The sequence below is a fragment of the Cyphellophora attinorum genome, assembly GCF_001299255.1.
Source record: "Cyphellophora attinorum strain CBS 131958 chromosome Unknown Contig6, whole genome shotgun sequence".
NCBI classification, from domain to species: Eukaryota; Fungi; Ascomycota; class Eurotiomycetes; order Chaetothyriales; family Cyphellophoraceae; genus Cyphellophora; species Cyphellophora attinorum.
In genome coordinates this window covers 459,982-487,455 of record NW_017253234.1, presented here as the reverse complement: position 1 = coordinate 487,455, position 27,474 = coordinate 459,982, and the positions used below count along the sequence as shown (strand labels likewise).

Below are 27,474 nucleotides of genomic sequence, written 5' to 3'. Positions count from 1 at the left end.
GTGAGTCGAATTGAAAGTGTTTTGTGTCAAGAATGGAATTTTTGAGGTCGGCAACAATCAATGTGGTAGTGTGTCCCCGAATGTTGAACTCACGACAGAAAATTTGCGACGTGCGCATGTATTAGTGCAATGAGAAGGGCGAATTTCAACTGCAAAGACATATTTGTCGGCCCAGCAACGACGATCTGGGTGAATCTGCTTGCGGCTGCCTTACACGCAACGCCATTGCCCGCCCTCGAACACGTTCCTCAACGGGTAGCGGCAGTGTGCCCTCGTGTAGTCCACCTGCGGCGGCTTTGCATTCGCATCTGATGCAGGATCAGCCTCCTTGTACTTTGTTCCCACGATCACGTCCGGCGCCACCCCCTCCTCCACCCACTTCACAACTGCCATCAACACATTGCCATTTGCCTCGTCCACTGATTGTTCCGGCCCGAGTCCTTGTCCGATACTCCATGCTCCCTCACCACCAGCGCAATGCCCCATCCCGCTGATACGATACCAACGGTAGAAAGAATCCAGCTCGTCGCTAGTCAAGTTCATGGTCCTGCTGACGAAGTTATAGTAGCGCTCGGAGTTGAAGGGCTGATAATCGGGTCGTCCTGCCCATGATAGCTCAGGATCTTTCTGCCTTGATTTCTAAATTCTGTCAAATCAGCCCAGGTGTTGCTATTTCCACGGTCGAGGTTCCAAGCATAACTGAAATCATCTAGCGTTAATCCTGCGGCGTTGAAGTTCGAATTGTTGTACACGGCGTATTTGAACCAGTCGACTGTGTATAAGAACGGTTCCGGAGCATAGAAGCTATATGCCGTGCCAGCCACACCTGGCGCCGCAGGAAGAGGAGGAAAAATAAGACTACCGTCGAGCCCGTATGTCGGAGAGAACAGGTCGCGGATGGTTGCTGCTTGTAGGCCCGAAATACATTCTGAGGCGTTTGCTGGCGAGGGGCCACAGATGAGTGCTTCTGGTCGGAAGATCGCATTACACAGGTTCGTATTCTCGATGATACCATCCGTTGAGCCGTCAAGGGCGTCACATTGAGCTAGGAGTGCAGCATCGATAGCGGGCCACTTTGCTGGTGGCGGGAAGCCCTCTGGACCGGCGCGTTGGAAGAGCTGGTAAAAAGTGCCGGACCACGAGGTGAGGTTGTTGAAGGCCAGCGCGGGCGCACCAGCAACGATCCCATCAAAGTCCTCCGGGTACGACTGCGCGGACTTGAAACCCTGCCTCCCACCAGTGCTGCATCCCAAGTAGTACGACTTGGTGTAGTCCTTACCATCATACACCTGCGGCGTGAGCTGCTTCGCCACGTTAGCGGTCGTGTGCAGTGCTCGCCAGGCGAAGTCAGCAACGACGTCTTCGTTGTTGAGGAATTCCACGCCCGTCATGCCGTCATGCCCGCCATTGGAGCCATAGGCGGCGAAGCCGAGGGAAGAGCCATACGCGAGATCCTCGTACTGAATGCATCCGCTGATACCGCCGTTGCCTGTGGAGAGGACCCGACCTGTCCAATTGGAGGTGGATGGCAGCCAGCCTTCGATGCTGACGCTGGAGCGGGAGGAAGTGGCGACTTTCAGGACAACACGGCAGATATCGGCAGGTACGATCTGGAAAGGACGTGTACATGTCGCTGGGTTGTTGGGAAAGGTCAAATTGGTACCGGCCTCAACAAACGTCGTTGAGCTGATGGTGGCGTTGTCGAAGGTGAGGCTGGAGGCAAGGCCATTGCAGGCGCTGGCGAAGTCTGTGTCGGTAGACTGGCCGTATGCTAGTGTAGAGAAGGCCAGTAGCATAGACGCATTGGCTGAGAGTGAATGCATCTTGCTACGTCGCTCTACTATTGCCAATGTGCGAAGCTACAGACTCACCTTGCTAAGAGGTCCGGCGGCAGGACGAGCTTTTCATTTCCATCGGAAGCTGTCCTCGCTTGCATACTGCAGCCGGCATTGTCGTCATGGCGATGAACCCACAAAGATGAGTCGCGACTTCGCTAAGTCGTTACTCCGCAAAAACAAGAGCCGAGATTGAGCTGGTAGGTAGTGAGGTGAGTTGACGTGGGCGTTTATCCAAGGTTTTCCTGGGGTAATTTCTCCGGTCGAAGCTGGGGCTCGGCAGAGGCATCGGCAATGCTTGGACTCACCTAAGCCTCACTTTTGCTCCCATTCAACCTCATTGTCGTATGCGAGACAATCAGGTAGACAGTGATGGTGAATACGTGCAATGACCGCCTTGCTAGCTCGACAAACGAGCGATATAATATTTATGTTGCCCGTGTCGAACGATCGATGTTTCATGCCACTAACTCAGTCTTGTCATTGCCTCGTCCGTCGAAAATAACCAAATCCTTCAAGTCTAGTAACGTCAAACTGACCTAGCCGAGCCATGGAGGACACCGACAACCCAGAGGACGTCCAAGAAAGCAATATCGCTACGCAGGACGACGAAAAGAAGTCCACCGATTCCGTCGAAGCCAAGAAGTCACAACCCACGAACACGCAACGATTCTATCTCACCAGAGGCAACAGCGCCATTCAAGCTTTCAACGACAGGAGATGGAAGGCCTGCTATTCAATCAGTACCGAGCTTCTCGCCGATCCGAGACTGCCATCCTTCTGGCGCGCCCAATGCAACTTGTTGATGGCCACCAGAGATGATCCGACGGCTGTCGAGTACGCCAAGTCTGCTGTCAAGTGGGCGGATCGTGTTCTGGAGCATAAACCGACAGATGCTGCTCTTCTGAAGATCCGCCGCGAGGCACAGTCCATTCTCGACGACCAGCCAGACACTGCTGAGGACGCCGGCACTCCCGATCCCCCACCCAAGAAGTAGATCGCAGATGAGAAGCACTATGCAGAGGTACGGAATTGAGGATGACGAGGGAGCTGGTGGACATGATACGATTGCCAGAGCGACATTCCTGAGCTCGTATACGGGTATCTTGTGGCACAGACGCTTGAACGCTTCAAATCAAATCTGAACAACACCACGACTCATTTCCAGACATTGTCCTCCTCGCCGTACCGTCCTCCATTGCTGTTCGAGGCCTTTCCTTCATCTTCCTCGTCTGACACAGCATGCTCGGGCGGAAGATGATCTGCTGGGACCTTGCTTGGGTCATATCCCGTCGTACGAATCTCTTGGCCTGCTTCCTCTCCGTCTACCGAATAGGTACGAACGAAATGTCTCACGTTTTCGTCCTTATTCCACCGATCTCCGCCTTCTTTCCTCGCACGGACCCGCTCCGCTTGCTCAGCTTCGTGGTCTTCTACAACCAGATCCACGAGCTGATCGGTGTCGGTCGTTGATTCGGGAAGTTCCTGAATACCCTGCTCCTCGGGATGTTGGTCTTGCCGTAACTTGGACTCGATGCCGCCACGACTGCCCTTGGAAGAGCTGCTCCTCTCCTTCCCTTTGTGAATACTTTCTCTCAATTCTCGCTTTCTCCTGCGCTCATGGTCTTTGGTGGGCTGAATCAGGTGACGATTCGTCGATGTAGTCAACAGATGCGGATCTCTTCTCATCCAATCTTCTCTTGACGCTTCATGAGCAGTCACAACAGGATAGTTCCAGTCGCCGAACTCCAGAGCTCGAGCATTAGCGAAGAGCCTCTCATCTTCAGCATCGATAGCAATCTCAATATCCGGCTCAGCTGCGCGATAGTCGATGGCTCGACCACGAGCTTCCGGCGCAGGAGGGTTGTTGCTGCCAGCTTTCGACAAGAGTGGTGTCTTGCTGTTGGGAGCCGATTTCGGTATCCAGTATTTGCCCTTCCCACCTCTCTCATATCGCATACCATCTTCCATCCGAGCTATGCGGGAGTATGACTCCTCATGGGCGATGATGTGATCGCCTGAGTCGAACGAGCGGTAGTCGTAGTGCTTGCCTCGGAAGGTCTCTTTGGTGTCCTCGATCAAGTCTCGAATCCCGTAGCTGTCCCTGAATGCAAACCTGACGGGCATTCGTGCCGAAGAGATGGTCACGTCGGCATAGTCGTGCCAAGAGAATGCATACCAGTGTCCAATCGCGAAGAGCGGCATCTCGAAACAGATGAGTGCGTCCTGTATAGCAGCGGCTAAGTTGTCTGCGGAGTAGCCAGGAACATCATTGGGAATGGCGCCGAGGAACTGCAAGATGGACAAGAAGAAGCCTTGCCAATAAGAAGCAAAGATAATGAGCTTGATGCACAAGAACTTTGGCATAGGTCGAAAAGGCTGAAGATCATCAGACATGCAGACCCAGAACATGGCGAGTGCGTACAAGCTGATAGTGATGGAGACGTTGTAAACGATACCAGACCACAGATAGCCAGAGTCTAGACTGAGATAGCCCTCCTTGTAGGTGTTTGTCAATTTGAAGACGATGGTTGAGACAGCCAAGACGGGCTTCAGGTACGCATACTGCAGAATGCCTCGCTTGATGGCAAGGAAAGTATGCGGGTCCGAGATGTCGACCTTCGAGAAGTACAGATTGAGAGGCCAGGGGTGAGACACCGGAGCCCGGCCATGCATCATAATGATTAAGGACCTTTCACCCCCAATGAAGTTGACCAGCAGCTGTAAGAAGGTATAGATGGTGAATGCTTCGTAGACGTCTCGGAGAGGATCGAGATAGAACGCGGCTTTGAGTGAGACGACTGAGGCCCATGATGCTGCCGAGTATATCGGAACCATGAGCAGTATTCTGACCACATACCGTTGTAATAGCGGTTTGCGATAGTCTGTATGCACGTGTCAGTTCTGGGTCGAGTATTGATAGGCACGGACCTACTCTTCAGTTGTAGCCAGATCGATAGGAAGGAGATCAGACAGGCGACAAGGGCGGCGACACCAGCGACGATGATGGTGGCTTTTGTGAGCTTGCTGCCAGAGCCTGAGGGGTCTGATTCCTCGCCCGTGGCATGCATTGGACTGTGTGTTGACATGGCGATCATGGTGTGCCTGTTGTGCCGATTGTGGTGATACTACCTCAGCATCTTGCTACTAATGCACTGATCAAGACCGGCAGACACAGTTGTGTCCTGGAGAGTCGTAGTGTACAAGTTTCTGTGGAATTGAGGTATGGTCGTTGCCTGTTGAAATGCTCGTCATGAGGCAACGAACTCTTTGCATGCGCTCCGTCATTGCATTGGAGTCCTGCCGATAGACTACGGCGAACGATGCGACTCAGCCCTGCCATCTGACCCTGACCCCGGTCGCTCTTGCTGTGGAGTGACGCCCAATCGCCCGTCACCTTCCTCTCAGTCACACACCGCAGCCACGGCCAAACCTCGACATTCACCCAAGCCGGGAGCCCGCAGACAGTCAGGACCATTCTTTTCCCCATTAACAAGTCTAGCGACGGCAGCCAAAGTGCAGTCGTAGTTGTGCCGACAACGCGCGATCCGTACGAGGATAACCCTTCCGAGACCTGAGGGCCGGCGCGAACCATCAATTCGAGAGCCCAGTGCAGCGACTAGCGACTACTGCACTGCATACGCCAGTCAGGGCACCTGCAACCTAAGCTCGTGTAACCGCGCCACGCAGAACAACCTTGCAACCCCATTCAAGCCTCGTGCCTCTCTTCGCGACCATCACTCCCCACCTTCTACATTCCTCGAGCCGCGGAAGCGTTCCCACGATATCAATACCTCGAACGGCGCGAGCAAGAGCGCGGCTACAAGGCGCATATCTACGAACATTTGAGGATCACAGCACCGCCGTCTGCACACGAGTCGTGGATGTAGTCGACGGCTCTGCTTGTTCAGGAAGTGGCCGCCGCTGGCCATGGATCCTTGAAGGCGCATCACGCACAAGATGTCCCGCTCGACACAGACGATCTCGCGACCACACAAACGTCCTCGACAAGAGATCGACTCTGCCGTAGCCAGATTGAACGCGCGCATCCTCCGCTTGTCGGAGCACACACTGCCGAAACAACCATATCTACTCTCCGTCCCATCAGACGTCCCATACAGACACAGCTCGCGCTTTGTGCAGACCTGGCATGTGGGGACCCCGTTCGATCGTCGCGAAGAGCAACTCCAGTACCTTAGCTTCCTACCACACAACGGACCACTCGAGGACCTGCTGAAGGTTGAAGGCGGTTGGGCTGACGACGACGGGACCTTCGTTAGCGAGAGGGAGCGCACAGCACCGCCGCCGAGTGCACCAAACACTCCGCCTGGTCAGGCCAATCGCAAAAAGATCAGCCTGAAGGAGTACAAGAAGGAAAAGGGCCACAGTGAGACAAGCATTGTGCCTCCAAAACCAAAGGTCGAGCCCAAGTCGGAGAAGCCGCTGGAGCTCAAACGAGAGAAGACCCCGCTAGAGGTCAAGAAAGAATTGGAGTTGCTGGACGTGAAGCGGGAGCAAAAGCCAAAAATGCCGTCGCGGTCACCAGAACGACGGGAGATGAAGCCTGAACGAGGCAGGAGCCCAGTTCGCGCTGCCGACAGGAAGCCCGCAATCTCTATGTTAGATGGAACCACTTCACCAGCTCTGAAGAGAGAGGATGACTCCAGGCCTGCGAAGAAGCGAAAGCTCTCTGGATCCCCGCCACCGAAGCCAGAAGCGGACAAGTCACTGCCGCCAAAGAGGTTGCCGAAGTTGCTGTCGCCGACCCTGCCATCATCGCCACAGAGAAATAATGAGCTTCCAGAGCTGCTTTCGCCTCTACTGCCCCCATCGCTAATGAGAGCGCTGGCGACACCACCTTCGTCAAGCAGGAGCGATTCAGCCAACGCCCAGAAACGATCAGACTCTGTGAGGTCGATTCTTGGCGCAATCAACGAGGATGGACCACGCTCTACCGACAAGAACAGCCTGACCGTTGGTGCTGCTGGAAACCGAGTTCGTTCTGATAGTCAGCACTCGGCTAGAAGCGCTGCGTCGCCTTCCAGCAAAGTCCTCTCGCGGCCTGGCATCGAAGCAGGTGTGAGCACTCCTAATCGAAGTCCTGGACCTCGGCAGCGGCATACGATTGCATTGAAATATGGAAAGAAGAATAGTAAACGAGTCCAGGCACTGCTCAGATTCCCGTCTCGACCTGTCAAAATCCCTACAAAGACCGTACCTCAAGAGGAATCTACCAAGTTAGATGCCAAGCCTCTACCACCCAGAGAAGCGCCCAGGGAGCCGCCGAAGGTCAAAGCGGCCCGAGATCCAAGTCCAGATCGGCCTGTCCCAAAATCGAAGCCACCACTCAGTGAAGCTATCAAAAGACCAAGCACGCCGTTGACGAACGGCTTTCGAGATCCTAAGCGAGCTGCAAGTCCCGCAATGAAGACCATTGCAGCTACGCCCAAGAAGGAGCTGAAGTCTTCGGCGATGCGGCGAGTCGAGTCTGTTGAGGGAGTCGACCCTTCCACGCCTGGCGGCAAGCCGAGAGAGTCTACTCCAGCCAGTGTCGAGCGCTCCCGCATACCAAAGTCTTCGCCTCTACCCAACGGGCCTTCCACGCACGACCACAGTGACCGACATGCGTGGCAGCAATTCGAAAAGGAACGCGACTATTTCACCTTTGCCCGCAACCTCAAGCACGAAGGTTCCAAACTTGCTGATCAAGCAAAGAGCCTGACTGACATGCACAAACCAATTCTCCTCTTGATCGAAGCCCTCCTTGGCTTTATGCTCAATACTGCCGTCCAGACCCAAGTTCGACCCCGTACAGACCTCTGGACCAGCATACTAGGGTACTACAAATTCATTCACGCGAGAACGAGAGAGTTCCCTCACCTTCATGGACTAGTCGTTCAGCTAGGCGCCGTCTGTCGACAAGCCATCCACAAGGCGAATCTAGAACGTCTAGCCCGCGACCCGCTACCTAGTGACGAACACGCGGGGGCGGCTCCTACGCCAGGCAGTGACGGGACGACCAAGACTGGCGCCGAGGACGCGGAGGGCTCTAAGAAGAAGTACCTCGCCTTCCGCGACGAGCTGATCGATAATGCCAACGAACTACAGACCGCGTGGCTGAATGGGTCCCGACTGCTGAGTACGGAACTCTTGCAGAAGGAATACCAGGAGACGTGGCGTGCACGAATCAAGGACTTCGAGCATAGAGGTGTAGACAGGCACAAGCCTGTACGCACAGGCAATGACGCTAGTAGTGGCGAGTGGGTTCTGGCGAAGGGCTACTATCTGCCGCTAGACCCCGCGTCCAGTGCGTTTGAGGCCGTCGAGTATGCGCTCAAAGTGATGGGTGAGTGGGCAGATCGGGAGGATGTAGATTGGAGGGCGAGGCTGCAGTTGTAATTGTCGCATTGGAGAGAAATGCGTGGAGGTGGGTTGAGATGTACGTGGAAATGAACATAGGTCACATACAAAATTCCGGGCTTGAGACAGTGAGATGCTAGGTATGCCTGCCTTAGCTACGTACATATGGCCCCTGACGGCGATTCGCATCTGTGGTGTACTCAATATCCCAGTTCTCCCCAAATTCCACCGTGTGGGGAAGCCATGAACGCACGAACTGTCGCCACCATAACCCCATCCCGTCCCGCGCCTTTCGCCCACGTCAGATAATCAGAAGGACCCTGCTGCTCATCTACCGCAAACAATCTCTCGAAGTGCGCACGATGCTGCTTCGCAACATCACGAGGCACTCCACCACGATAGTTGGGGTAACGGTAGTGTTCTTTGAAAGTCACGTCGACGTGGTGAGCCAGAACATGACGTGCAATCTGGCGAAAGGACTTGGACACAAGGAACAAGCCAGGAACCCAGTCTAGACTGTCTAGGAGCACATGGCCATGGGCATGTGGCATCCATTTGTACTCAATTTGCTCCCAACCAACTGATCGAGAAAATTCGTCCACGTGGACTTTGTGCGGTAACGTGAAGGTGATAATTCTCTCCAGGATCTCGGGTGGCATGCTGGCGAGGTTGGGTTGGGGCCTGTCCTGCGGGCGAGAATGTTAGCGACGAGGCACACAAATGGGGCATGATTTCGAGGCGGCTCACCCAGAATGGCGTGGAGGTGACTTGAAGCATGTCGACTGTCGACTATCGCGGTACACGCAAACGATGTAGAGTTTTTTGGCGCGATAAAACCAGTGGAAGTTGTAAATGTGCGGGCTGAGGAATATATTCTTCAAGTGAAGGCCGGCCCTTGATCAAGCCGGGTGACAAGTGCAACGGTCAGAATTGCAGTGCACAAAAGGATGATTTTATTCCGACAACATTGGCCAGGTGGGCATTACCATGACTCGTAAGCTCAGCACAAGTTGTGACTCTCTCAAAAGAGATAAGTGGACCATTCAATAGACCGAGTCGAGAGCTTTCATTCTGTCAAGCAATGCTTGGTACTTCATGCAAGCATGGATCAGATCGACCTAGCTAACAAGAACATCCCATCCCGTTCCCTCCAGCTGGATCCTCACCTCCCCGCCTCCAAAGCCATACCTCCTTCTGACCAGCTCGAAGATGATAAGCCCTGCACTCGTGCTCGGGACCTGGCGCAGCGTATTCCACCAGAAGTTCCGATAAAGGTATCGCCACATCCCAACCGTGGTCCCACTGCTGGGAAAGGCTGAAGCAGCCTCGGCACGTGTCTCACGGAGTGTTGATAGATACGCGCGGTAGTAGGCGCGCAGCATTCGGCCGCGGGACTCGCTTGGCTGAGTGGAAGTTGAGGAGTATTGTTTGGCGAGAGAGTCGAGGTGCTCGAGGCGGGCGTAGTGATGAGTCTGGAGATTGGTGAGCGGATGTAGAATGGTTTGCTGAGTTAGAGAGGCGAAAATGCCAGCGGCGAAGAGGAAGGAGGGCTCGAGGGCGAAGTGGGGGCGGATTGTCGATGGTGATGATGATGAGGTGAGAGGAGCGGTGGGAGATGATCCGGCGGCTGTGGCCAGGCGACCTTTCTTGGATGCGATACTATCGAGGGCGACCTCACCGAGCGAGCCATAATACCAGGTCAAGAAGCGGTAGTAGGCTTGGGATTTGGTGTATTCGAAAGTGCAGAAGAAGATGCCGCTTCCCAGGGAGTCCTTGACGAATGAGAGACCCCATCCAGCAAATATGCCTCGCATGCCTATCTCCCGCAGCTTTTCGTGGGAGTATTGCCAGACTGTCTTCCCATTATAGTGTTGACCTTCCCTTCGGTCGAAGCGTACTTGTAGAGCGTCGAGTGGCGCCGCTATGAAGGACTGGATACCGCCAGCAAGGAACCCTGCAGAGAAGGTCGCGGTTGGCGAGGGCGGCGGATAGACAACTTTGCTGGCTTTGCTGGAGGGCTCGTGCAGGCGGCCGAGGACCTGAAGGTACGAAGTGTAGAGAGCTGCTCCGATAGTCGCATTGGCGAGAAGCGGAGGCAATATTTGGTCTGGGATAACCTTCCAACCGTACTGTCGAACAGCATATGCCAGGATGCCGGGCGTCGTCGCTCGCCACGAGAACTTGCCGGACTGTGCGTGAGGGTTCAGAGACCTGGCGTAGGCGAGGTAGTCAACCCTGGTACGGAAGAATGCTTTTACGGGAGCTCGAAAGTAGAATGCTACGGCCTGGGCCGTAAATGCGCGTACGCCAGCTGCGGACGCGCCTGTGGCAGCATTGTTGCGAGGCTCTTTTCGAGGACGCTCGTGGCCTGGCGGTGTCACGGGCAGAATGCCAATACCCTCGATCCCCTCGAAGTCAGTTGGGTCCGTGTCATCCAGGCCAGGCATTGACGGGTGCTGATGCCATCTCAACGAGACATCCCCACAAGGTCCGACGGGAAAAGGCTCACAAATGCTGGTGGAGGTAGGAACGGAGCACAGGTGCAGGCAGGCACAGCAGGTATTTCTGGAGGATAGGTGCGGTCAAGCTTCGGATATGACATCCGAGAAGACCTCACCCTCGCTGTCCAGACAGGTGTACTCTCTGCCTTCTTTATGACATTTTGGAATCATGGTACGCCTCTGTTATCTGGCCAGGGAGGGGGCTGTACCAGCTCGGCATTCGAGACCTCTCCGGAACAGTTGCTTAACTCGAGACTGATCGTCTGGAACAAGCAGGAAGTTGCGTCACAGTGAGTCGTACTTGCTCGCTCAAATCAGGCTTGGCAACCACGGTAAGTGGCAGGCATCATGGATGACTGACGATGTTATGGCACACTGCAAGAGCTTGACACGGAAGTCGCCTCCCACATCTATTGTGTTGTTTACTTTGCTTGTCATGCATGACCTCTTTCTTCTCCACCACACTAGTACGCACAATCTCTACATTCATTCTTTCGTTCAAGCATCGACACATACCCACCATCTGTCCACAGACCCAGGATGAGTCGAGCTAACAACCCGGTGCCCTCCGGGTATCAGGGTCTGACTGCGCTCCTACAATCGCCCGAACGAGTATGTGAGAAATCTTTTGATTCGTTGGGAAGTTCGTTCATCAGGCAGGTAAGAAGTCCATTCATTAGCTCTAGTGTCCAACATAGAGGCAGTAGCATTGATGTAAGGCACTCATTAGCTTCACTTCCAACCAGCATCGTCACTCGTCCTCTCAGTCACTATACTTTGACCACCTCTGCCCAGGTAATTCGCTGACTGCACCCACCCTCACGCTGCTTGCCTCCTTCTCGACGGGCTGTTGCCCAAAGCCAAGCGGTGTAGCTGGTCCGCTACGCATTTCCGCTCGTCGGTCGGTATACTGTGGCAGTTCCGCGACGGCACCACCAGCAGTCTTGTCGTTATAGTAGCCCGGCTGCAGGCCGTATGGCGGTACGGCTGTGGTGTTCGTCGTCATGGTCAGCGTCGGGCTAGACACGTCGGACATGGATGGTTTGGTTGCGTGGTGGTCATGAGGGCTGGTATTGTCAGGACCGTCCGCTGACTTGAGCTGTGCTTGTTGCGCTTGCTGCTGCCGGCGGCGTCGCATTAGGAAGAATATGGCGGAAGTCAGAAGCCCTGCGATCGCGACGGCACCGACTGCGATGCCCGCTTTCGCGCCCGTGGACATTGGGGCGGCGGCTGGTTCTGGCGTTGGGGTGCTGGATGCTGCGGGCGCGGTTGCGTTGGAGGAAGGAGATGAGTCCAAAGCTGCTGTTCCGATTCCGGGCGGTGTTGGCGTGCTCGAAGTCCCTGTTGTTGCCGATGTCGCTGCCGATGTCGAAAGCACTAAGACGCTACTGCTGGTCATGCTCGGCTGTTCCACACCATCGCAAACCCCGTAGTCCTTCTGGCATCCCTCACCCGCGAAGTCCGGGCCGCTGCCGCAGAAGCCGTTCTTCGAGCAGCTGTCGCCAAACGTTGAGTTGGTGCAGATCTGCTGCTCCGGGTCGGTGGCACCGCAGTCGCCATTGATGGAGATCGAGGCGGAGGAGTTGCCGAACGTGCAGGTGCCGTAGGCGGACTGGCAGTCGGCGGCGCAGTAGGCTGGGTCGGAGCCGCAGAACTGGGGGAGGGAGGTTAGTGGTTGTGGGAGAGAATGGCATAGGGATGGAAAGGGAATGGGATGGCTGCGTACGCCTTTGCCTGAGCAGCAGTCGCCGTATCGGGAGCCTAGACAGGTCTGGCTGAAGCTGGCGCCACAGTTGCCGTCCTCAGAGACTGAAAGTTGGGCGTTGATAAGCGGCGCGAAGAGGGCGAGAAGCACGTATGAAAGCATTGTGGTACGGCGCGGCATGTTCACAGGAACCCTAGGATGAGCCGGGAGGCTCGAGTCTCGTGGATGAGGTCGAGTCTGAAGTCAATTCCGGGGCGAACGTAGAGGTAGAGTCTCTGATGTTTGCTTTTGCTTCTATACAGAAGGTGCCAGGAAGTGAACGGCCAGGGCAAGTCCTTGTCTATAACACTGGCAAGATCCACTCACGCCACATAAGTCGACGGCATCGAGAGAGGAGAGTGGCATGGAGCTGTGTTTCAAGAAAGATGGCATTTTGCTTCCTGCGTGATCGACCACGGCATGTTCCGGTCCAACTTTCTCGGTCTTGCACAGGATGCCTCACAGAAGACAGGCTGGCCATCGCATAGACAAGTGCACGACAGTCGCATGCAGCCGAATTGCTTTGGGGACAACCACCCATTCAGGAGGCGAGATTGCCTACCGTTGATGCATTCAATCAAGACCAAAGGATGTAAGTTTCTTGGCCGGTACCTTTAGCCGATCATCTACTGGGATCGTAGGTCCCAAAGCTGCGGAAACGAATCTGTACGAGGGTTCTGATTCTCCTGAATGGTGTTAGTTTCACAGCACTTTCGTGCATTCGGCTAGCATTTTGACACTTGTTTGAGGATTGTGGATGCTGGCGGCTCCTTCGACGCTCGGTATCGTCTGCCGTAAGGTCCTCGTCGTTTAGATAAGCTGGTCCTTGACTGCCATACCTACTCGTTGGTTCCAACACTTGCGGCGAGAACAGGTTCGAGTCAGGAGAGGACATGCTGCTAAGATGTGTTCAACATTGGCCCTCGACCGGTCACATCGGCAAGACCCAAGCAGAACCTGCAAATCTGTGCCGAGAGGCTAGTCAACGGCCGCGATTTGACCGAATCAAATTGGCACCGGCATGTTCCAGGTGATCCTTTCCGGCTCGGCAAGCACAAGTTCTCGAAACATTTCAATTGACATGAACGTCAGGACCGTCTCAGACATTCGTTAGCATCACGGTAGACGCAAATTCGTGGACTGCCCTCTGATCGGCCGATAGTCATGCAGACGATGTGAGTGGGTTGTGAAAGAGAGGGGATATAACGGGTGTCGCCAAGATAAACTGGCAATACTCGCCGTCGTCACGTGAACACAGTCGACAGCACTGCATTTTGATTCTGAACTTGGAGGACTTGATCTCGAACTTGGGCTTGATGCTGTGAGCGCAAAGTAGCACGCCTGTCACGATGTGTCTGGTCCAAGGCGACAGACCTTGCGGACAGTTCCATTTGTGCTTTCGGGCGACATCCAAAAGGCGCAGAACACTGTGCTTGTCTCGTTGGACGGCAATGGCGCTCGAGGGTCAAGCGGTCGTCATTGCGACTCCCCAAAGGCTTCGAGGCTCGCCCCAGCAAGTAGCAGCAGCAGCTAGCTTGGCATGGCAATCAGCCTCAGCGTTCAAGATCTTTGTGGGAGAGAAGACGCTGAACACAAGAAGGCAACATGATCTACTCATATCTCTCGTCAGAACGAAATCAAGACGAGCGCACGTGACTGACTCAGACGAGCGGTAGTTACTGTTGGGTGCATGATTCAAGAGCAGGCTGCTTGAACTTCCGGCAGGAGCACAGTCCAAGCGAAGAATGCCGTAGTAGCGTGCATCGAGCTCAATTGCTGGCGTCATTCATGGTTGTAACATCGGCTTCGCGAATGACGACCCATTAGATTGGACTACTCTTCAACGATCAAGTAGACCGGCTCACTTCATGCGAAACCATATCCCCACGTCCCTCCAGACCTCTAGCCATCCTGGCATGATGCAAGCGATGTTTGCTTGCTTGTCGCGATTCCGTGCGGACGAGTGCATACTGCATCGGTGGATTGTAGCCTATAATTTCGACATTCAACGGTCCCATCGCCTCAATGAAGAGACCCAACGGGAGAGGAACTTCCTACAAGGCATTTGGTCTCCAGAACCGCGAGCCTAGAAGACTCTTGGCAGCTGTATCGCTATCGATGAGCAATCTGCTGTGGCATTGGTACTGTTGTAATTTTTGATCTGAAGAGAAGAAAGAGAAGAGTTGTTTCTGGTGGAGAGAAATTTGTAGGGTAGTGGCTGCTCGCGGAGATAAGGAGATAGAGTGACTTGGCAATGGTCGTCGCGACGTTCAACTTCGATGTCTGTAGCAGTGTCATGCGCTTTGCCCGATGACCCTAGATACCTCTCCCACCGTCAACCTCCTGGGTCTGCTTCGCAATGTCTCTCTGTACAGCATCGAGAACGGGTGGAGCATTTAAAGTACCTCTATTTCTTGCGCCGGCATTCTCGGACTGTGCTGCAAGAGCTCACCCCAAGCCGTCGCGATCATTCAGCACAACACCGCTTGCAGCCTCGAGACGACTATCGGGTTCCAACAAGCAAAGAGGAGTCTCGGCCATTCGCAGCAAGAACCCCAAAAGAAAGACGGAAGTCTACAAATACCCGCTCCCCGTACCTGTGATCGAGCCCGAGCGACGAGCAGCCTTCAAAGCCCGACCGGATCATGGACTCTGGGGGTTCTTCGACAAGGATCGGCAGCCGTTGTTGACCCCTGCGAAAGAGACTGCTCACGGCCGCGCTTGGGAAGTGTCAGAATTGGCCATAAAAAGTTTTGGCGATTTGCACAGGCTGTTCTGGGCGTGTGTACTGGAGCAGAATCGCATTGCGACGAGAAGAGGTGAGCTGCACAGAACAAGAGCTGGATATGGGGAAGCTGAGATGTCAGGAAGAATTGAAGTTGTAAGTCATCTCCTTCACCTGTATTTCGCCTGCTCGATCCCCTGATGAGATACAACTTTCACTCGCCGATATGATCGCTCGGACCGCTTAAATCCTTGCGCACCTGAACACGCTTAAGTTCCTGAATCATATGATCCACAACGATACACATCGGAAGCTCGCTCTCGGACCTGTATACTGACATAGCAAGGTTCGGACCACTATGAGCAATATACGGAAGACCCTCAATGAAAGATATTCAAGCTGGCTGGAGGCGAAAGCTATTCTGAGCCAGAAATCACTTTCAGAACTACGACTTCGTCGGATAAGCAAAGACTAAGAAGCGGAGGCCTGTTCTGCGGCATGGCTGTCGGTAATGATGTCGGCACAGCTGTACGAGCTGGAGGGGCAAATGTCATGGTCAGAAGATACCCTAGTCTGTGGACACCAGGCAGCACTGTATTTTGTGGCAGCGGTGCGGCAAAGGACCTGTGAATGATCAATGAGCTGAGCGCGTCAAGAAACACGAGCACTTATTGCATTTGGATTGCCAGCCTCGCAAGGCTGCAGCCAATGACGCTAATCCAACTTCCATTGTTGTACTGTTCACCGATTCTGAAGTCCCTCGCTATTGCCGCTTGACCCCTCAAGTCTTGAGATCGTAGTAGTTGCTATCATTCAAAGTCGCAATCATGGACGAGATCGCGCCCGAATACGACGTCGTGGTCCTCGGGACTGGTAAGCCTACATCCATCTCGGTGACCCCGCCGGCATGCCCCGCCGACTTGAATTGACTGACTCGCCGCAGGCTTGACTGAATGCGTGCTCTCTGGGTATGTAGCGTCCACGGCCTGCCTTTGAGGCCTCCATCTGATAGGAAATAGCGTCCTCAGCGTGAAAGGCAAGAAGGTCTTACACATCGATCGCAACGATCACTACGGCGGGTATGTTACTCATGCATGGGCTTAGGTATGTGCTAACGCTGCATTAGCGAGGCTGCTTCCATCAACATCGAGACTGTACGTTCAATCGCCTGCTGAACCTCTGCCTCTGACAAAATCTAGCTATTCAAGAAATATGGGAACTACAAACAAGGCGAAGAGCCGTGGAAGAAATATGGCCGGGTCAACGACTGGAACGTCGACCTCGTACCAAAGCTCCTCATGGCGAACGGCGAACTGACCAACATCCTCGTCTCTACAAATGTCACAAGATACCTTGAGTTTCGGCAGATCGCAGGCAGCTTCGTACAACAGGGTTCCGGACCGAGGGCTACCGTGGCCAAAGTTCCCTCGACTGCAGGCGAAGCCCTCAGCTCACCTCTGATGGGTCTATTCGAGAAGAGAAGAGCGAAGAAATTCCTGGAATGGGTCGGCGCATATGAGGAGAGCAATCCGAGCACACACAACGGTAGCGTCCGCATCCGTTTGAGGAACAGCGCTGATGGGAGACAGGCCTGAACATGAACACAGCTACCATGAAAGATGTCTATGACAAGTTCGGTTTAGAGGCAACGACCAGAGACTTCATCGGCCACTCAATGGCGCTCTACAGCACCGACGAATACCAGACTGCCCCAGGCATGGCTTCAGATGCCGTGACCCGCATTAGGCTATACGCTAACTCAATGGCTCGATATGGCAAATCGCCTTATATCTATCCTCTGTACGGCCTCGGCGAGCTCCCACAAGGATTTGCTCGACTCTCTGCAATCTACGGTGGCACGTACATGCTCAACACGTCTATCGACGAGATCACCTACGAGGGAGGCAAGGTGTCTGGCATCAAGGCTACCATGAAGGAGAGGGGCGAAGAAGGCGATGGCATGAAGTTCAGTACAAAAACGAAAATGATTCTTGGAGATCCGTCGTACTTTCCAGGCAAGGTCCAGGTCGTTGGGCATCTCGTCAAAGCCATCTGCATTCTCAACCACCCAGTCGACAAGACAAACGACTCGGACTCGTTCCAGTTGATCATCCCTCAATCGCAAGTCGGACGCAGACATGACATCTATATCGCTGCTGTCTCATCAGCTCATAATGTCTGCCCACGAGGCTACTATATTGCTATCGTCAGCACGATCTCCGAGTCCCCTGCCAACCACCACCTTGAGCTGCAGCCCGGTCTCGAACGACTTGGAAGGATCGAAGAAGTGTTCACTGGTAAACCCATCCCCATATACGAGCCTCTGGAGAGCGGCGTCAATGATCGCATTTTCATATCGAAGAGCTACGACGCAAGCTCGCATTTCGAAACGACGACCGATGATATCAGAGACATCTACCGGAGGGCCACTGGCGAGGAATTGAAAGTGCAGGGACTTGCAGAAGGTCAATCATTGACGGAGCAAGAATAGATACCATTTAGCTGGACCGCAAGAGACACATGCGACAGTTGGCGTTGTTGGTACATATTTTAATGTTGCAGTGGCATTAATTCTGCCCATTGACCACCTGCAAACGTCGGCAGGAGTGACTGCATACCCTCCCTATACATCTTCGCCCGCTAAGGTCCGACCGGATACCTCGTTCTTGAGGCCGAGTGCTGGTGGATTCGGGTGCAAAGGTGGTGGTCGTAGGGTGCGAAAGTCGCGCCCAATCAGGGATCCCAAAAGCAGATCTCTAGGCTCTGAACGAGGCGTCAGGCAACCAAAACTACAGTTCCTGCTTCTAAATCTAGAGTGCTTACAACGCCGTCTCGCGGCTGAGCTAGCCTTAGTGACCACGGACCGCATCAAGAGGCCACGGCATCTTCCTTTTCCATCATGTCTATAACACCACATCGAGGACGTCGACGCGTGTGCTCGCAGCCATGACGAGCTGGCTGCACCGCTTGCGCACAGAGATCGCGCCCACCCAGCAGCCCCAAACGACCACGACTCCACAGACGCCTTTGACGCCTCGGGCCGCAGCGCGAACCAGAGACCCAAACACTACTCGATTCAACATCAACCAGAAATGCATCTACGAGCGTCGCCTTCCTGGCGGAAGTTTTATTACCGCTCATATACAACGGCTACAGAGCGGCTACTATGATTCGCCCCTCATCCATGAGGACCGGATCGAAAATGTAAGGCTAGTTGCGATCAACTTTGTCTTTCACCCGAGTCGAAGTCATTTCCGCTTCAAGTCCGCAGAGATCAGTATAGCCTTGCATCGAGATGGCGACGAGGGGCGGCCTGATATTGCTATACCTGTCTCATTGCGGAAGCTAGCAACTGACAGTCAAAGCTCTGGCTCCTTGCGCCACGAGCCTCGAAACGTCGCCGGTGCCTACGACTCGCAAGCTCTGATTCACACACCCGGTACCAAGGCGGCTGGCTACCAACGGCAAACCCAGCACTCAACGCCTCCCCGGTTCCTTCGCCATGCACCGCATCTACTGTTCGGAGCTATCTCTCCAGAAACACTGGATTGGAACTTCAATCTGGCAGGCAGCCTCGGTGTCACGCAAGGTCCTGCTACTGCAAGCTTCAATCCTTCGGGAGGCTGGAAGGGAAGCTATAAGTTGTATGAAATGATGCGGATTCAAGGCTCAGTACGAGCACTGCATCGCTGGTTCGATCAAACGTACGATATCGAGGATGGGCAAGTGGTGTGGACGCTCGAGGAGAATCGTTTGCAGAAGAGCGGTCTGCCTCGAGAATTTACCTTTGTCTTGCTCCTGACTAAGGGCAGTGATGATGTCGCGGACGGTCTGGGTCACGTCAAGCTGGATCTCGACATCAAGCCGGTGGTGTCTGGGTTCATGGGGATCAGCAACGCGAGCTTTCCTAGTCCGCTTACCAAGACGTTGCGCTATCAGCCTCTTCACAAGGACCTGGTCAATCTTGATGTGGATGTTGGACAAAGGTTCGAGCCTGAGATCTCCGGCCAAGGTTTCAATTTCGCTTTGTTGGAGGACGATTTTGATCAGTTTGTGTGGCTGCCTGGCACGACTTGGAGCACGAAGGAGGGTGGCACGACGAAGGAAGAGGCTAATGGTCAGACATCGTCTGCTATTGGTGCTGAAAAGTCGCCAGACGGCGATCGGAAAGGCCAGGGCAACGCGAAGCTGAAGCCTGCGACCGTTCCGCCTCAGCTCTCGTTATTGGGTACTGCCGACAACACGTTGAACCTACGTGTCATTCTAGACTCGGCTCGTGGCAGTCCGATACCAGCACTCCCGTTCAGCAATCTGAATCTCAAGACTCAACCTCCTTACCCGTCCAGTCGAGGCCCATCGCCTGCAGTCCTGGCTCCAACGTCAATCACGTCGTCCAGACCGTCACAGTCGGACTCGAAGCGCCGATCGATCACCATCGTCTCTGAAGCCAGGCCTTCCGGCAGTCATCATTCGCCGCAGTCGCCGAAGCTATCCAGCTCAGGACCAGGACTTGATTCGACAGGTGACCCGCTCACCGACTCTGCGGCGGCGCACCTCTAGGTCATCGCTTGACAAGGAGTTTCGGTCTTCGCCCACAGCACCGCGACAGAGTACGGAAAGTAAGCACGAACGACCATCAACCATGTATGAGCCATCTCTGCAACCCTCTTACGCAGTGCATGAGCAAAGGCGGCGACCAGTCTCATGGTACACTCACAGCTCAAGTCCTCCGCCGCCGCAGACTGCTGATTCGGAAGCCACGGACACCGGGACTGTCGTCCACAATCCGCCTCATGCGAACAATAGGAATGTGGCAGATCGACGTACATCACACCAGAGCGAGCGGGTACAGACACGACAAGCAAAGGTGACACAGACTCCTTATCCGATCGAGACAGACGTCACAGAAGCAGCACAAGATGCCGCCGCTATCGAGAGACGACCATCTCATCACAGCGAGCGCATCAAGACCCGACAGGCAAAGGTCACACAGACACCGTATCCTGCTGACACTCCAGCCACCGCAAACTCAGGCACTAGTTCTAAAGTTGGCTTGAAGTACGGCGACGAGTCCTCGGAGGACGAAGACATGGACCAACATGCGGACCTAGAAGTTCGCAAGGCCGGGCCAGATGTACCTATCATCGCCGTCCCAAGGAAGAGTTCGAAGCGAGCCTCGAGAGCTCTGCTTGATGCATCAAGCTCAAATGCTAGCTCTACAGCCAGCTCAGCCCGTAACTCGTACAACGCACTTGCCAATGGGATGGATCCAGACACAAACGCCCACTCAGGCTCCAACGCAAGCAGTCATCCGGAAGCAACGAATATTCTCCCGACGTCGCCGACGAATTCCTCCCGCGGAAGCATTATATTCAGGACTACCACAGCCCAGGATAATGACCGCACTCCAACTAATGCTCGACAGACCGGGCAAGCACACGAGTCGATCTGTAGCGCTCCTGCCTTCACTCGGAGCGCAAGCGGCGTCTTTCATGACGCGAGTGAGAATTTGCCCACTGATGAAGAACACGACAAGGTTATCAGAGAGGCAGAAGTGCAGAGGCAGCCTGTTTGGATTTGACGAGGCGGACATGTGCTGAGCAGTCGGATCTTGAGAGGCACACCTCGTGTTCGCATGCAGTGAGATTACACGGGGATGTGGGAAGACAGCAGCACATCTCAGGATGGGAAGGAGCTCTCGTTAGTTGTTCGTGTGAATATGGAAAAGGGGCTTCGGAGGCCCAGACGAGGATGGCAGCCTTTGGCCGGACGCTGTGAAGTGTATATAATTGTCACTGAGGTCGTATGGATATTTGAAGATTTTAGGGCGAGCACGCTGACATTCTTCGTTATTTTGACTTCAAGTCTGAGTCTCAACTGATCATACGCCCTCATCTACTTCATCTCCTCCGCAAACAGTACCCTCATTCCCTTCAACAGCACACCTATCTCCCTCGTCTCATTCAGCCTCCTCACCACCTTATCAACCCTATCACCATCGAGCTTCGGCTTCACGCCCACAACCTCATATGGCTGACTCCCGGAGTCAGGCACCTTGAGCTCGAACACTGCTTCTCGCGTGCCATCTGCAGCTGCAGAAGACTTCGCACCACCCGTCTTTGCGGGGAACAAATAGACGACCTTGACCAAACTCTCATCGCCCGCCCCTTCAAATCTCAGGCCCAGATACGTCTCCCACCACGCCAATTCTGGCCCGTTCAGTGCAGACTGAGAGTCCTGTTTCGCTGCGTACTCTCTCTGCGCGGCCAACTTGTTCTCGATCTGGCGCTGAGTCTGCTGGATCGACTGGCGCAGACGGTCGCGTTGCTGTTGTTGGGAGGATTGGCGCGTTTCGAGGTTGGAGATAGAGGATTGGATCTCTTGTTTTTCGGCTAGTTCGCGGGACAGGAGGTTTTGTTGGGTCGTGAGTTGGGAGGAGAGGGTGGTTATCGTAGTGCGGGTTTGTTTGTTTTCATCTGAGGAGCGTTGTTAGCACGTAGCTCAAGTCATGCAATACCGATGAATAGCGCTTCATATGGTTGTTTGCTTACCTTGTAATTCTGATAGTTTCGCCTTGAAATCGTTGTGCTCGTTCAGAACGCGCTTACGCCCTTGTTCGAGGAACGCATCAAAGCGTAGTGTGAAGTCATTCATACGCTTGCGCAAGTCTTCGAATGGTATGTTGACATTTGGCAATTGCGTGAGATGGCTGTTCTCGTAGTTGTAGCTAGAGGGCGCCGATTGCGACGCTCGGAAGGAGGACGTGGACGCTGAGAATGCGGCAGTCGCCATGTTTGGCAAAATGTGAATGGCTGTGCCGCTGAAAGTGTCGTTCCAAGTACAATATGTCGTGGTTTTGTGAGGACAGTCCGCGCTTCAGATCAATGCCGTGAGCGAGCACGAGTCGCATTCCAACGTTTTGCTATGTCCGGATGGGAAAACCCGGTCGTCAGGCCAACGGCCTGTTCCTTGGCACGCTCTCCCATCCGAACCTTGGGAGGGGCCGACCACGCTCCTGCTTTTCCTCAAGCCACTCTTGCACAGCAGCAGTCAACGAAACTCAAGCCCAAAAGACGCAGAAGGTAGCAAACCGTCTAGTCGCATTTGTTGTGACCACGCTCGAAAGTCATCATCCGGGAGTAGGTCGGCGGCTACTGCTTCATGTCACTATTTCTGGAAGCCGCGCGGAGCAACAGTAGGCGCAATCGTGAAAACGTGAAACTCTGCAGGTCCGACCTTGTTTGATCACACACACGAGTACGCTGCCGAAGAAGCATCGACCGTCGAGATGCTCGCATCAATCGATGCTCACTCTGCCTTCCACAGTGAGGTAAAAAAGCCGCTGCGCGTGAGGACGGTGTCGCTGCAGAACCCTGTGTCATAAGCTGTTCTTCCACGCAAGAATCGGTCGGGTTTTATGTACCGTACCGCGCCTAGTTGACCGTTTGGCCACATTGCGGCCGTCTGTGAGCGCGAATCAACATGCACACTGTTGGCTACGCCCCGGGACTTCTGAAATCACCTCATGGGCCTGCTGTGAGGTCAGCGATTTAGTGGCTCATCGAAATAATGTAAGTACCTCACAGAGAATATAATAGTGTCTAGAGTACACATCAAGCCTATATCTTCGAACAACAGAGGTGGAGGGCATCGTTCTGGCCAATGCAATGCTATTCGGACACCAGCCCTCAAAGGGCATGCACGTCAGCTCCGTCGTGAGCTATCAGGGGAGTGTCTGCGACGAAGATGGCATCAAAACTTCCAGTCACAGATATGAGGTCGTCAGGCGTCACAAAGGCACCATCTTGCTCAGATACTGGATACATGTCATTGCCGTCCTCGCCACCACCGGTATTTCAGCCCTCAATTTCTTCGAGATCTTCCTTATCGACGATGACGATCGAGACATTGTGATCGTTCTCAACGCATTTCAATTCGTCGCGAGACTACACGAAGCAATGTTGCTAGGTTCACTGATACTGGTTCTCATGGACACAGTCAGGTCCAAACTGGTCTCCGTGGAGGGCGTAAGCCTGGGCCACCTTCTTTCGCCTTTCACATTCACGAACTTCGACTTTTTAGGCAGCGGTCAGTTTTGGAGGTGCCTGCAATTCAAGTCTGGCACGCTCACTCTATCGCTTCTGCTGGTTTTCGCCATTCCATTTGCGAACGTAGCCGGACCTCTCTCGGCCATCACCATTGTGCCTCGCCTTGGCTGGTCAAATTCTGCTAATGCTGCTATATTTCCTCAATTCTTCAATGCGTCCAGCTCTAACTTCTGGCCCGCGGAGCTGAACACTGCAGATCTCCCAGCTAAGTGCACTGGACCTCGTGCAGGACTTGAGCCGGGATGTCCTGGCATGGGCCTCAATCAGACCCTATACAACATGGACTATGACAACACACCAGGTGCTTTGTGCTTGAATACAGGCTTTGATACGTCCTGCAACATCTCCATGTCGTCCACGTTAGCTGCCAATGCTATCACGCGACTTCTGTCCATTGACTTCAATAGAAATGCGTTGAGTGCCTACGGAACAGCCCCAAACAACAACATGCATAGGAACATCGCTCGGAAGTTCGAAAATGGCATCTCCTTCCGCGAGCAGAACCTGGAGGGGCTGAAGTTCATCGAAGCAGATAAGACCCAACTAATCGATATGCACTACTCGACCGAGGCAGGCTTCCTCAAGCCCGCCGTGGCGACTTCGTGTCAGGAGCTCAATGGAAGTTCCGCAATGCAACTGATAGGTGCAGATCAAGCGGCCCTGAATTGGTCAACACCTACAGTGACTTGGCTTGCAGATATTGACGGCGGTCTCAGCAGAAACTTCTTGTTCTCTTACCGGATCGACACGCCTGGGCTGTCTCTGCGAGAAGCTTGCCGCGATGACGATTGTTTCAGGGCTGTAAGTTGTAGTGTCGATGCTAGATGGTCACAACACAACTTCTGGTATAACACTGCCCAGCCGACCTCTCTGTACCAGAGTGACCCTCAGCCCAAGAATATATTTGCTCCCGGAAAGTCTGGCTCTGTTTCGTTGAGGATTAAGAAAGACTGGCTCGACGACATCACACTACCAGACGCACCTACTATGGCAGAGGCAATCATCAGGTTGCTCAACAACTGGGGAGTTCCCTTTTCGGGAAGCGCGGACTTCGTGACCGACTCTATCACATCCAGGATCGCCCCAACAAATCATTCCGTTGCGGTCGCAGTCATACTTACCGCAACTATCACCGAGTCACTTGCCCAGCTGCCCGCTGATGTCGGGCAGTCACTGTACAACGGAAATTGCAGCGATACGACTCCTGGGTTTGCCTTTCCACCAGAGATCTGCACTCAGAGCCCTTCTCATTGGATAAATGCACGAAAGCTGGATGTGGCGCTCCAAGATACCAGTTCCATGATCACATTCTCGGTCCGCCGCCGTGGCTATGGGTGGTTCACATCAGACTCGAGCCTCGTATACGTGGCGCTGGGCGTTCTTCTGTCCCATGCGCTTGCAACTGCCATTTACCTTGTTTGCATCCTGGTCGTGAAGAAAGCGATAACTACTCGCTGGTCTTCGGCCGCAGAGTTGATTATTCTCGCCATCGACTCCTTTCGCGCCCCTGAACTGATAGGCAGCACGGTGAAGGTCGAAGACAGCCAGGTCTGGCGGAAGAAGGTCACACTCCGAGAGGTCGATGATGGCGGTCGACTGTCCCTGATTGTCGGGGATCCCCGTCTGTATCCAGAGCGAGTCGGCGAAGTACCCAGGGTCAAGAAGAAATACCAGTGATAACAGTACATTACATAGTGAACTCGGGCATGCCATCGCCTTGGATGACAGGAACGTACAAAGCCAAGTAGAATGGTATGATTTTCTTTTCATTAGCCTCAAATGCATTTAGTGACTGTTCGCCGACTCTCTCGTGCCCAAGATCTTCCCAAGCTAAAGCAGTCACACTCATAAATAACAACCCGACTCTTACTATACACCCGCTCTCCTGAAAACAGCGAACGTCGCAGGCTGAGGAGGCTCTCATACTACGAAGTCTCTCTGCATGTAGCGACCTTTGCCGAACCGTGGCTTGCCTCGGTTGAAACCACCTCCCTGGCCACCCTGTTGTCCTTGTTGGCCTTGCTGGCCTTGTTGACCTTGCTGACCTTGCTGGCCTTGCTGACCTTGCTGACCTTGCTGGCCTTGCTGACCCTGTTGACCCTAAGAGCGGTATTAGTCGACTTAATTGATATGCGCGGTCAGAGATCATTCTTACCTGGTTGCCACCTTGACCGCCATTCTGGCCAGCGTCTTGACCTTGGCCGGCGTTGCCTGGTTACCTCCGTTGCCGCCGTTGTTGCCGCCGTTGCCACCGTTGTTAGCACCATTGTTACCACCGTTGTTGCCGCCATTGTTGCCGCCATTGCCGCCACCAGCACCAACAGTGAATCGAACGCAGTCATCGACACCGCCTCGTTGTGCGACGGGCATGACGACCGGCTGATGATTGGAGGCAGAATTCATGGAGCAGACACGGTATGCGCCAGTGGGCAGGCCTCCAGCTACGTCGGCGGTCAACTCGCCGTTCCCGTCAGGAGGACTGTTGATGCCTTTGAAGAACGTGAACGTTTTGGTGTCCAGAGGATCATTGTCGTTTCCGATCGGTTGGACTGTGACGTGAGTATGGCCAACGATGTTGCCACCATTGCCCAGTGCTTGAGGAGCTGAGTAGTATGTGGTATCTGGATCGGTGAAGGACCCCGCATCAAGGTTGTTGACTGCCAGTGCGATGGTGAAATCTGTATCGGGTGCGATATCGTCATTGTTTTTGGGGTTTCGGAAGATGGCTGAAACCATGTTGTTCTCACTGGGAATTTCTCCCATGACGACTGGGTTGCATGATCCTGCGCGGTTCTGCAGACCATTGGTGATTGTCTTTCCGGAGCAGAAGTTGATGAAGTTGAAAGCATCGCTAAGGTGAGTCAGTATAGATCCCAGGACATCACAAACCCCCAATGGACCCAAACTTACGTTGCAGAGTTCGACTGACCGCCAGCAACGTCAGGCTCTCCTACACTGTTGCTGGCAGATTGAATGACATCGGCATTGAGGCAGTTGCCGCCGTTGTTGCCGCCGTTGTTGCCTCCATTGCCGCCATTGCCGCCATTGTTGCCACCGTTGCCTCCGTTTCCTCCATTGTTGCCACCATTCTGACCATTGCCGGCGTCCTGGCCACCGTTACCACCGTTGCCAGCATCCTGACCGCCATTCTGGCCGCCCTGGTTACCGGCGTCCTGGCCACCATTCTGACCATTGCCCGCATCTTGGCCGCCGTTCTGACCGCCCTGGTTGCCGTTGCCAGTTTGATTGCCACCATTGCCACCATTTTGGCCACCTTGCCCACCTTGACCGCCACCATTGCCTCCATTGTTGCCTCCCCCAAAGTTTCTAAAGCCCTGGGCGGAGACACCAACAGAATAGGCCGTGAGGGCGAATAGCAGAGTTTGTGTGAGCTTCATGTTGTATATGTGGTGTGGTTGATGAGTTTAATATTGTACTGTAAAGAATGCAATCCCGGTCACGGTCAACGTGGACCTAGTGGATACGAATTGAAGTTGAAAAGAAAGAGCGTGAGAAAGTAGACGAACAGTCAAGAACCTGCCAGAGGACTAAAGGAACGTGAGGCACTGCCACTTGAGGATGAGAAGGAGGAGAACAAACCGACACGAGCAGCGTGAGGTAGGGTGTTATAACGGTCGCATCGTGTGGATTCCCGGCCCGTGAAAGCTCCATTTTGACGGGAACGCGGGTTGTGCGAGCAACGAGGGAGCTTGCCAACGCCAGTCAATCCATGATCTGCTCCGACACTGCAAGTGTTTCCGCAAGATGCTGATGGGACACAGGAGGAAATTAGCAAGGGTGGACATCCTGCCTTGAAAAAAAGGTACAACGGATGGCTTGAGCAAGCAGAATCAAGCATTGCCAATGCGCGCGATCGCGACTCCTGTGCATGGGCAAAAGACCCGCGTCATGGCAAAAATAGCGGCGCCAGAGACGCAGATGAGGCTCTGGAGGTTTCGAGGAATGGCTGAGATGTTTCGCGCAAGCGTGAGCAGGGGCAGTCGAAACAGTTCATGAGACAATTGGTTGGCGCCCAGGGTTTCAACCGAGCACGCTTTTGGGGTCTGGGCGCGCAAAAACGCGCTACATCTCTTTGGGGTTAGGGCCTTCGAGCATGAATCAACCTCAAACAACACTTGCTGGTATACCAACGCTCGCAGTCTTCAGCATGATCCTGCAACACTGGATGGCTGTTGAGGGC

The 27,474-nt window shown here is 54.1% G+C and overlaps 13 protein-coding genes across 13 annotated transcripts; 6 read left to right on the top strand and 7 right to left on the bottom strand.

Annotated features, from left to right (window-relative positions):
• Positions 1 to 210: 210 nt before the first annotated feature.
• Positions 211 to 1,823, bottom strand: AB675_1910 (putative feruloyl esterase B; the record flags this gene model as incomplete). Its single annotated transcript, XM_018141838.1, has 2 exons — positions 211 to 602; positions 680 to 1,823. The coding sequence occupies 2 exons, from the start codon at positions 1,821 to 1,823 to the stop codon at positions 211 to 213; spliced, it is 1,536 nt and encodes a 511-aa protein (XP_018002644.1).
• A 562-nt stretch (positions 1,824 to 2,385) lies between these two features.
• AB675_1909 (uncharacterized protein) lies at positions 2,386 to 2,832 on the top strand (the record flags this gene model as incomplete). The annotated part of the gene is made up of 1 exon (XM_018141836.1): positions 2,386 to 2,832. The coding sequence occupies one exon, from the start codon at positions 2,386 to 2,388 to the stop codon at positions 2,830 to 2,832; it is 447 nt and encodes a 148-aa protein (XP_018002675.1).
• A 161-nt stretch (positions 2,833 to 2,993) lies between these two features.
• Positions 2,994 to 4,924, bottom strand: AB675_1908 (uncharacterized protein; the record flags this gene model as incomplete). The annotated part of the gene is made up of 2 exons (XM_018141835.1): positions 2,994 to 4,720; positions 4,771 to 4,924. 2 exons carry the CDS (start codon positions 4,922 to 4,924, stop codon positions 2,994 to 2,996), a joined length of 1,881 nt encoding a protein of 626 aa, XP_018003099.1.
• Positions 4,925 to 5,795: 871 nt separating this feature from the next.
• Positions 5,796 to 8,234, top strand: AB675_1907 (uncharacterized protein; the record flags this gene model as incomplete). The annotated part of the gene is made up of 1 exon (XM_018141834.1): positions 5,796 to 8,234. One exon carries the CDS (start codon positions 5,796 to 5,798, stop codon positions 8,232 to 8,234), a length of 2,439 nt encoding a protein of 812 aa, XP_018002678.1.
• Positions 8,235 to 8,395: 161 nt separating this feature from the next.
• On the bottom strand, positions 8,396 to 8,972 carry AB675_1906 (uncharacterized protein; the record flags this gene model as incomplete). Its single annotated transcript, XM_018141833.1, has 2 exons — positions 8,396 to 8,881; positions 8,943 to 8,972. The coding sequence occupies 2 exons, from the start codon at positions 8,970 to 8,972 to the stop codon at positions 8,396 to 8,398; spliced, it is 516 nt and encodes a 171-aa protein (XP_018003040.1).
• A 341-nt stretch (positions 8,973 to 9,313) lies between these two features.
• Positions 9,314 to 10,642, bottom strand: AB675_1905 (uncharacterized protein; the record flags this gene model as incomplete). The annotated part of the gene is made up of 1 exon (XM_018141832.1): positions 9,314 to 10,642. One exon carries the CDS (start codon positions 10,640 to 10,642, stop codon positions 9,314 to 9,316), a length of 1,329 nt encoding a protein of 442 aa, XP_018002604.1.
• Positions 10,643 to 11,459: 817 nt separating this feature from the next.
• AB675_1904 (uncharacterized protein) lies at positions 11,460 to 12,563 on the bottom strand (the record flags this gene model as incomplete). Its single annotated transcript, XM_018141831.1, has 2 exons — positions 11,460 to 12,350; positions 12,423 to 12,563. The coding sequence occupies 2 exons, from the start codon at positions 12,561 to 12,563 to the stop codon at positions 11,460 to 11,462; spliced, it is 1,032 nt and encodes a 343-aa protein (XP_018002612.1).
• A 3,429-nt stretch (positions 12,564 to 15,992) lies between these two features.
• Positions 15,993 to 17,656, top strand: AB675_1903 (putative secretory pathway GDP dissociation inhibitor 1; the record flags this gene model as incomplete). The annotated part of the gene is made up of 6 exons (XM_018141830.1): positions 15,993 to 16,038; positions 16,109 to 16,133; positions 16,185 to 16,244; positions 16,292 to 16,319; positions 16,365 to 16,710; positions 16,755 to 17,656. 6 exons carry the CDS (start codon positions 15,993 to 15,995, stop codon positions 17,654 to 17,656), a joined length of 1,407 nt encoding a protein of 468 aa, XP_018002909.1.
• Positions 17,657 to 18,111: 455 nt separating this feature from the next.
• On the top strand, positions 18,112 to 19,725 carry AB675_1902 (uncharacterized protein; the record flags this gene model as incomplete). Its single annotated transcript, XM_018141829.1, has 1 exon — positions 18,112 to 19,725. The coding sequence occupies one exon, from the start codon at positions 18,112 to 18,114 to the stop codon at positions 19,723 to 19,725; it is 1,614 nt and encodes a 537-aa protein (XP_018002725.1).
• Positions 19,726 to 19,807: 82 nt separating this feature from the next.
• AB675_1901 (uncharacterized protein) lies at positions 19,808 to 20,746 on the top strand (the record flags this gene model as incomplete). The annotated part of the gene is made up of 1 exon (XM_018141828.1): positions 19,808 to 20,746. One exon carries the CDS (start codon positions 19,808 to 19,810, stop codon positions 20,744 to 20,746), a length of 939 nt encoding a protein of 312 aa, XP_018002972.1.
• A 314-nt stretch (positions 20,747 to 21,060) lies between these two features.
• On the bottom strand, positions 21,061 to 21,957 carry AB675_1900 (putative kinetochore protein SPC25; the record flags this gene model as incomplete). The annotated part of the gene is made up of 2 exons (XM_018141827.1): positions 21,061 to 21,641; positions 21,717 to 21,957. The coding sequence occupies 2 exons, from the start codon at positions 21,955 to 21,957 to the stop codon at positions 21,061 to 21,063; spliced, it is 822 nt and encodes a 273-aa protein (XP_018002983.1).
• An 875-nt stretch (positions 21,958 to 22,832) lies between these two features.
• AB675_1899 (uncharacterized protein) lies at positions 22,833 to 24,950 on the top strand (the record flags this gene model as incomplete). The annotated part of the gene is made up of 2 exons (XM_018141824.1): positions 22,833 to 24,074; positions 24,135 to 24,950. 2 exons carry the CDS (start codon positions 22,833 to 22,835, stop codon positions 24,948 to 24,950), a joined length of 2,058 nt encoding a protein of 685 aa, XP_018002896.1.
• A 243-nt stretch (positions 24,951 to 25,193) lies between these two features.
• Positions 25,194 to 26,671, bottom strand: AB675_1898 (uncharacterized protein; the record flags this gene model as incomplete). Its single annotated transcript, XM_018141823.1, has 4 exons — positions 25,194 to 25,373; positions 25,686 to 26,124; positions 26,184 to 26,223; positions 26,440 to 26,671. The coding sequence occupies 4 exons, from the start codon at positions 26,669 to 26,671 to the stop codon at positions 25,194 to 25,196; spliced, it is 891 nt and encodes a 296-aa protein (XP_018002962.1).
• Positions 26,672 to 27,474: the final 803 nt, after the last annotated feature.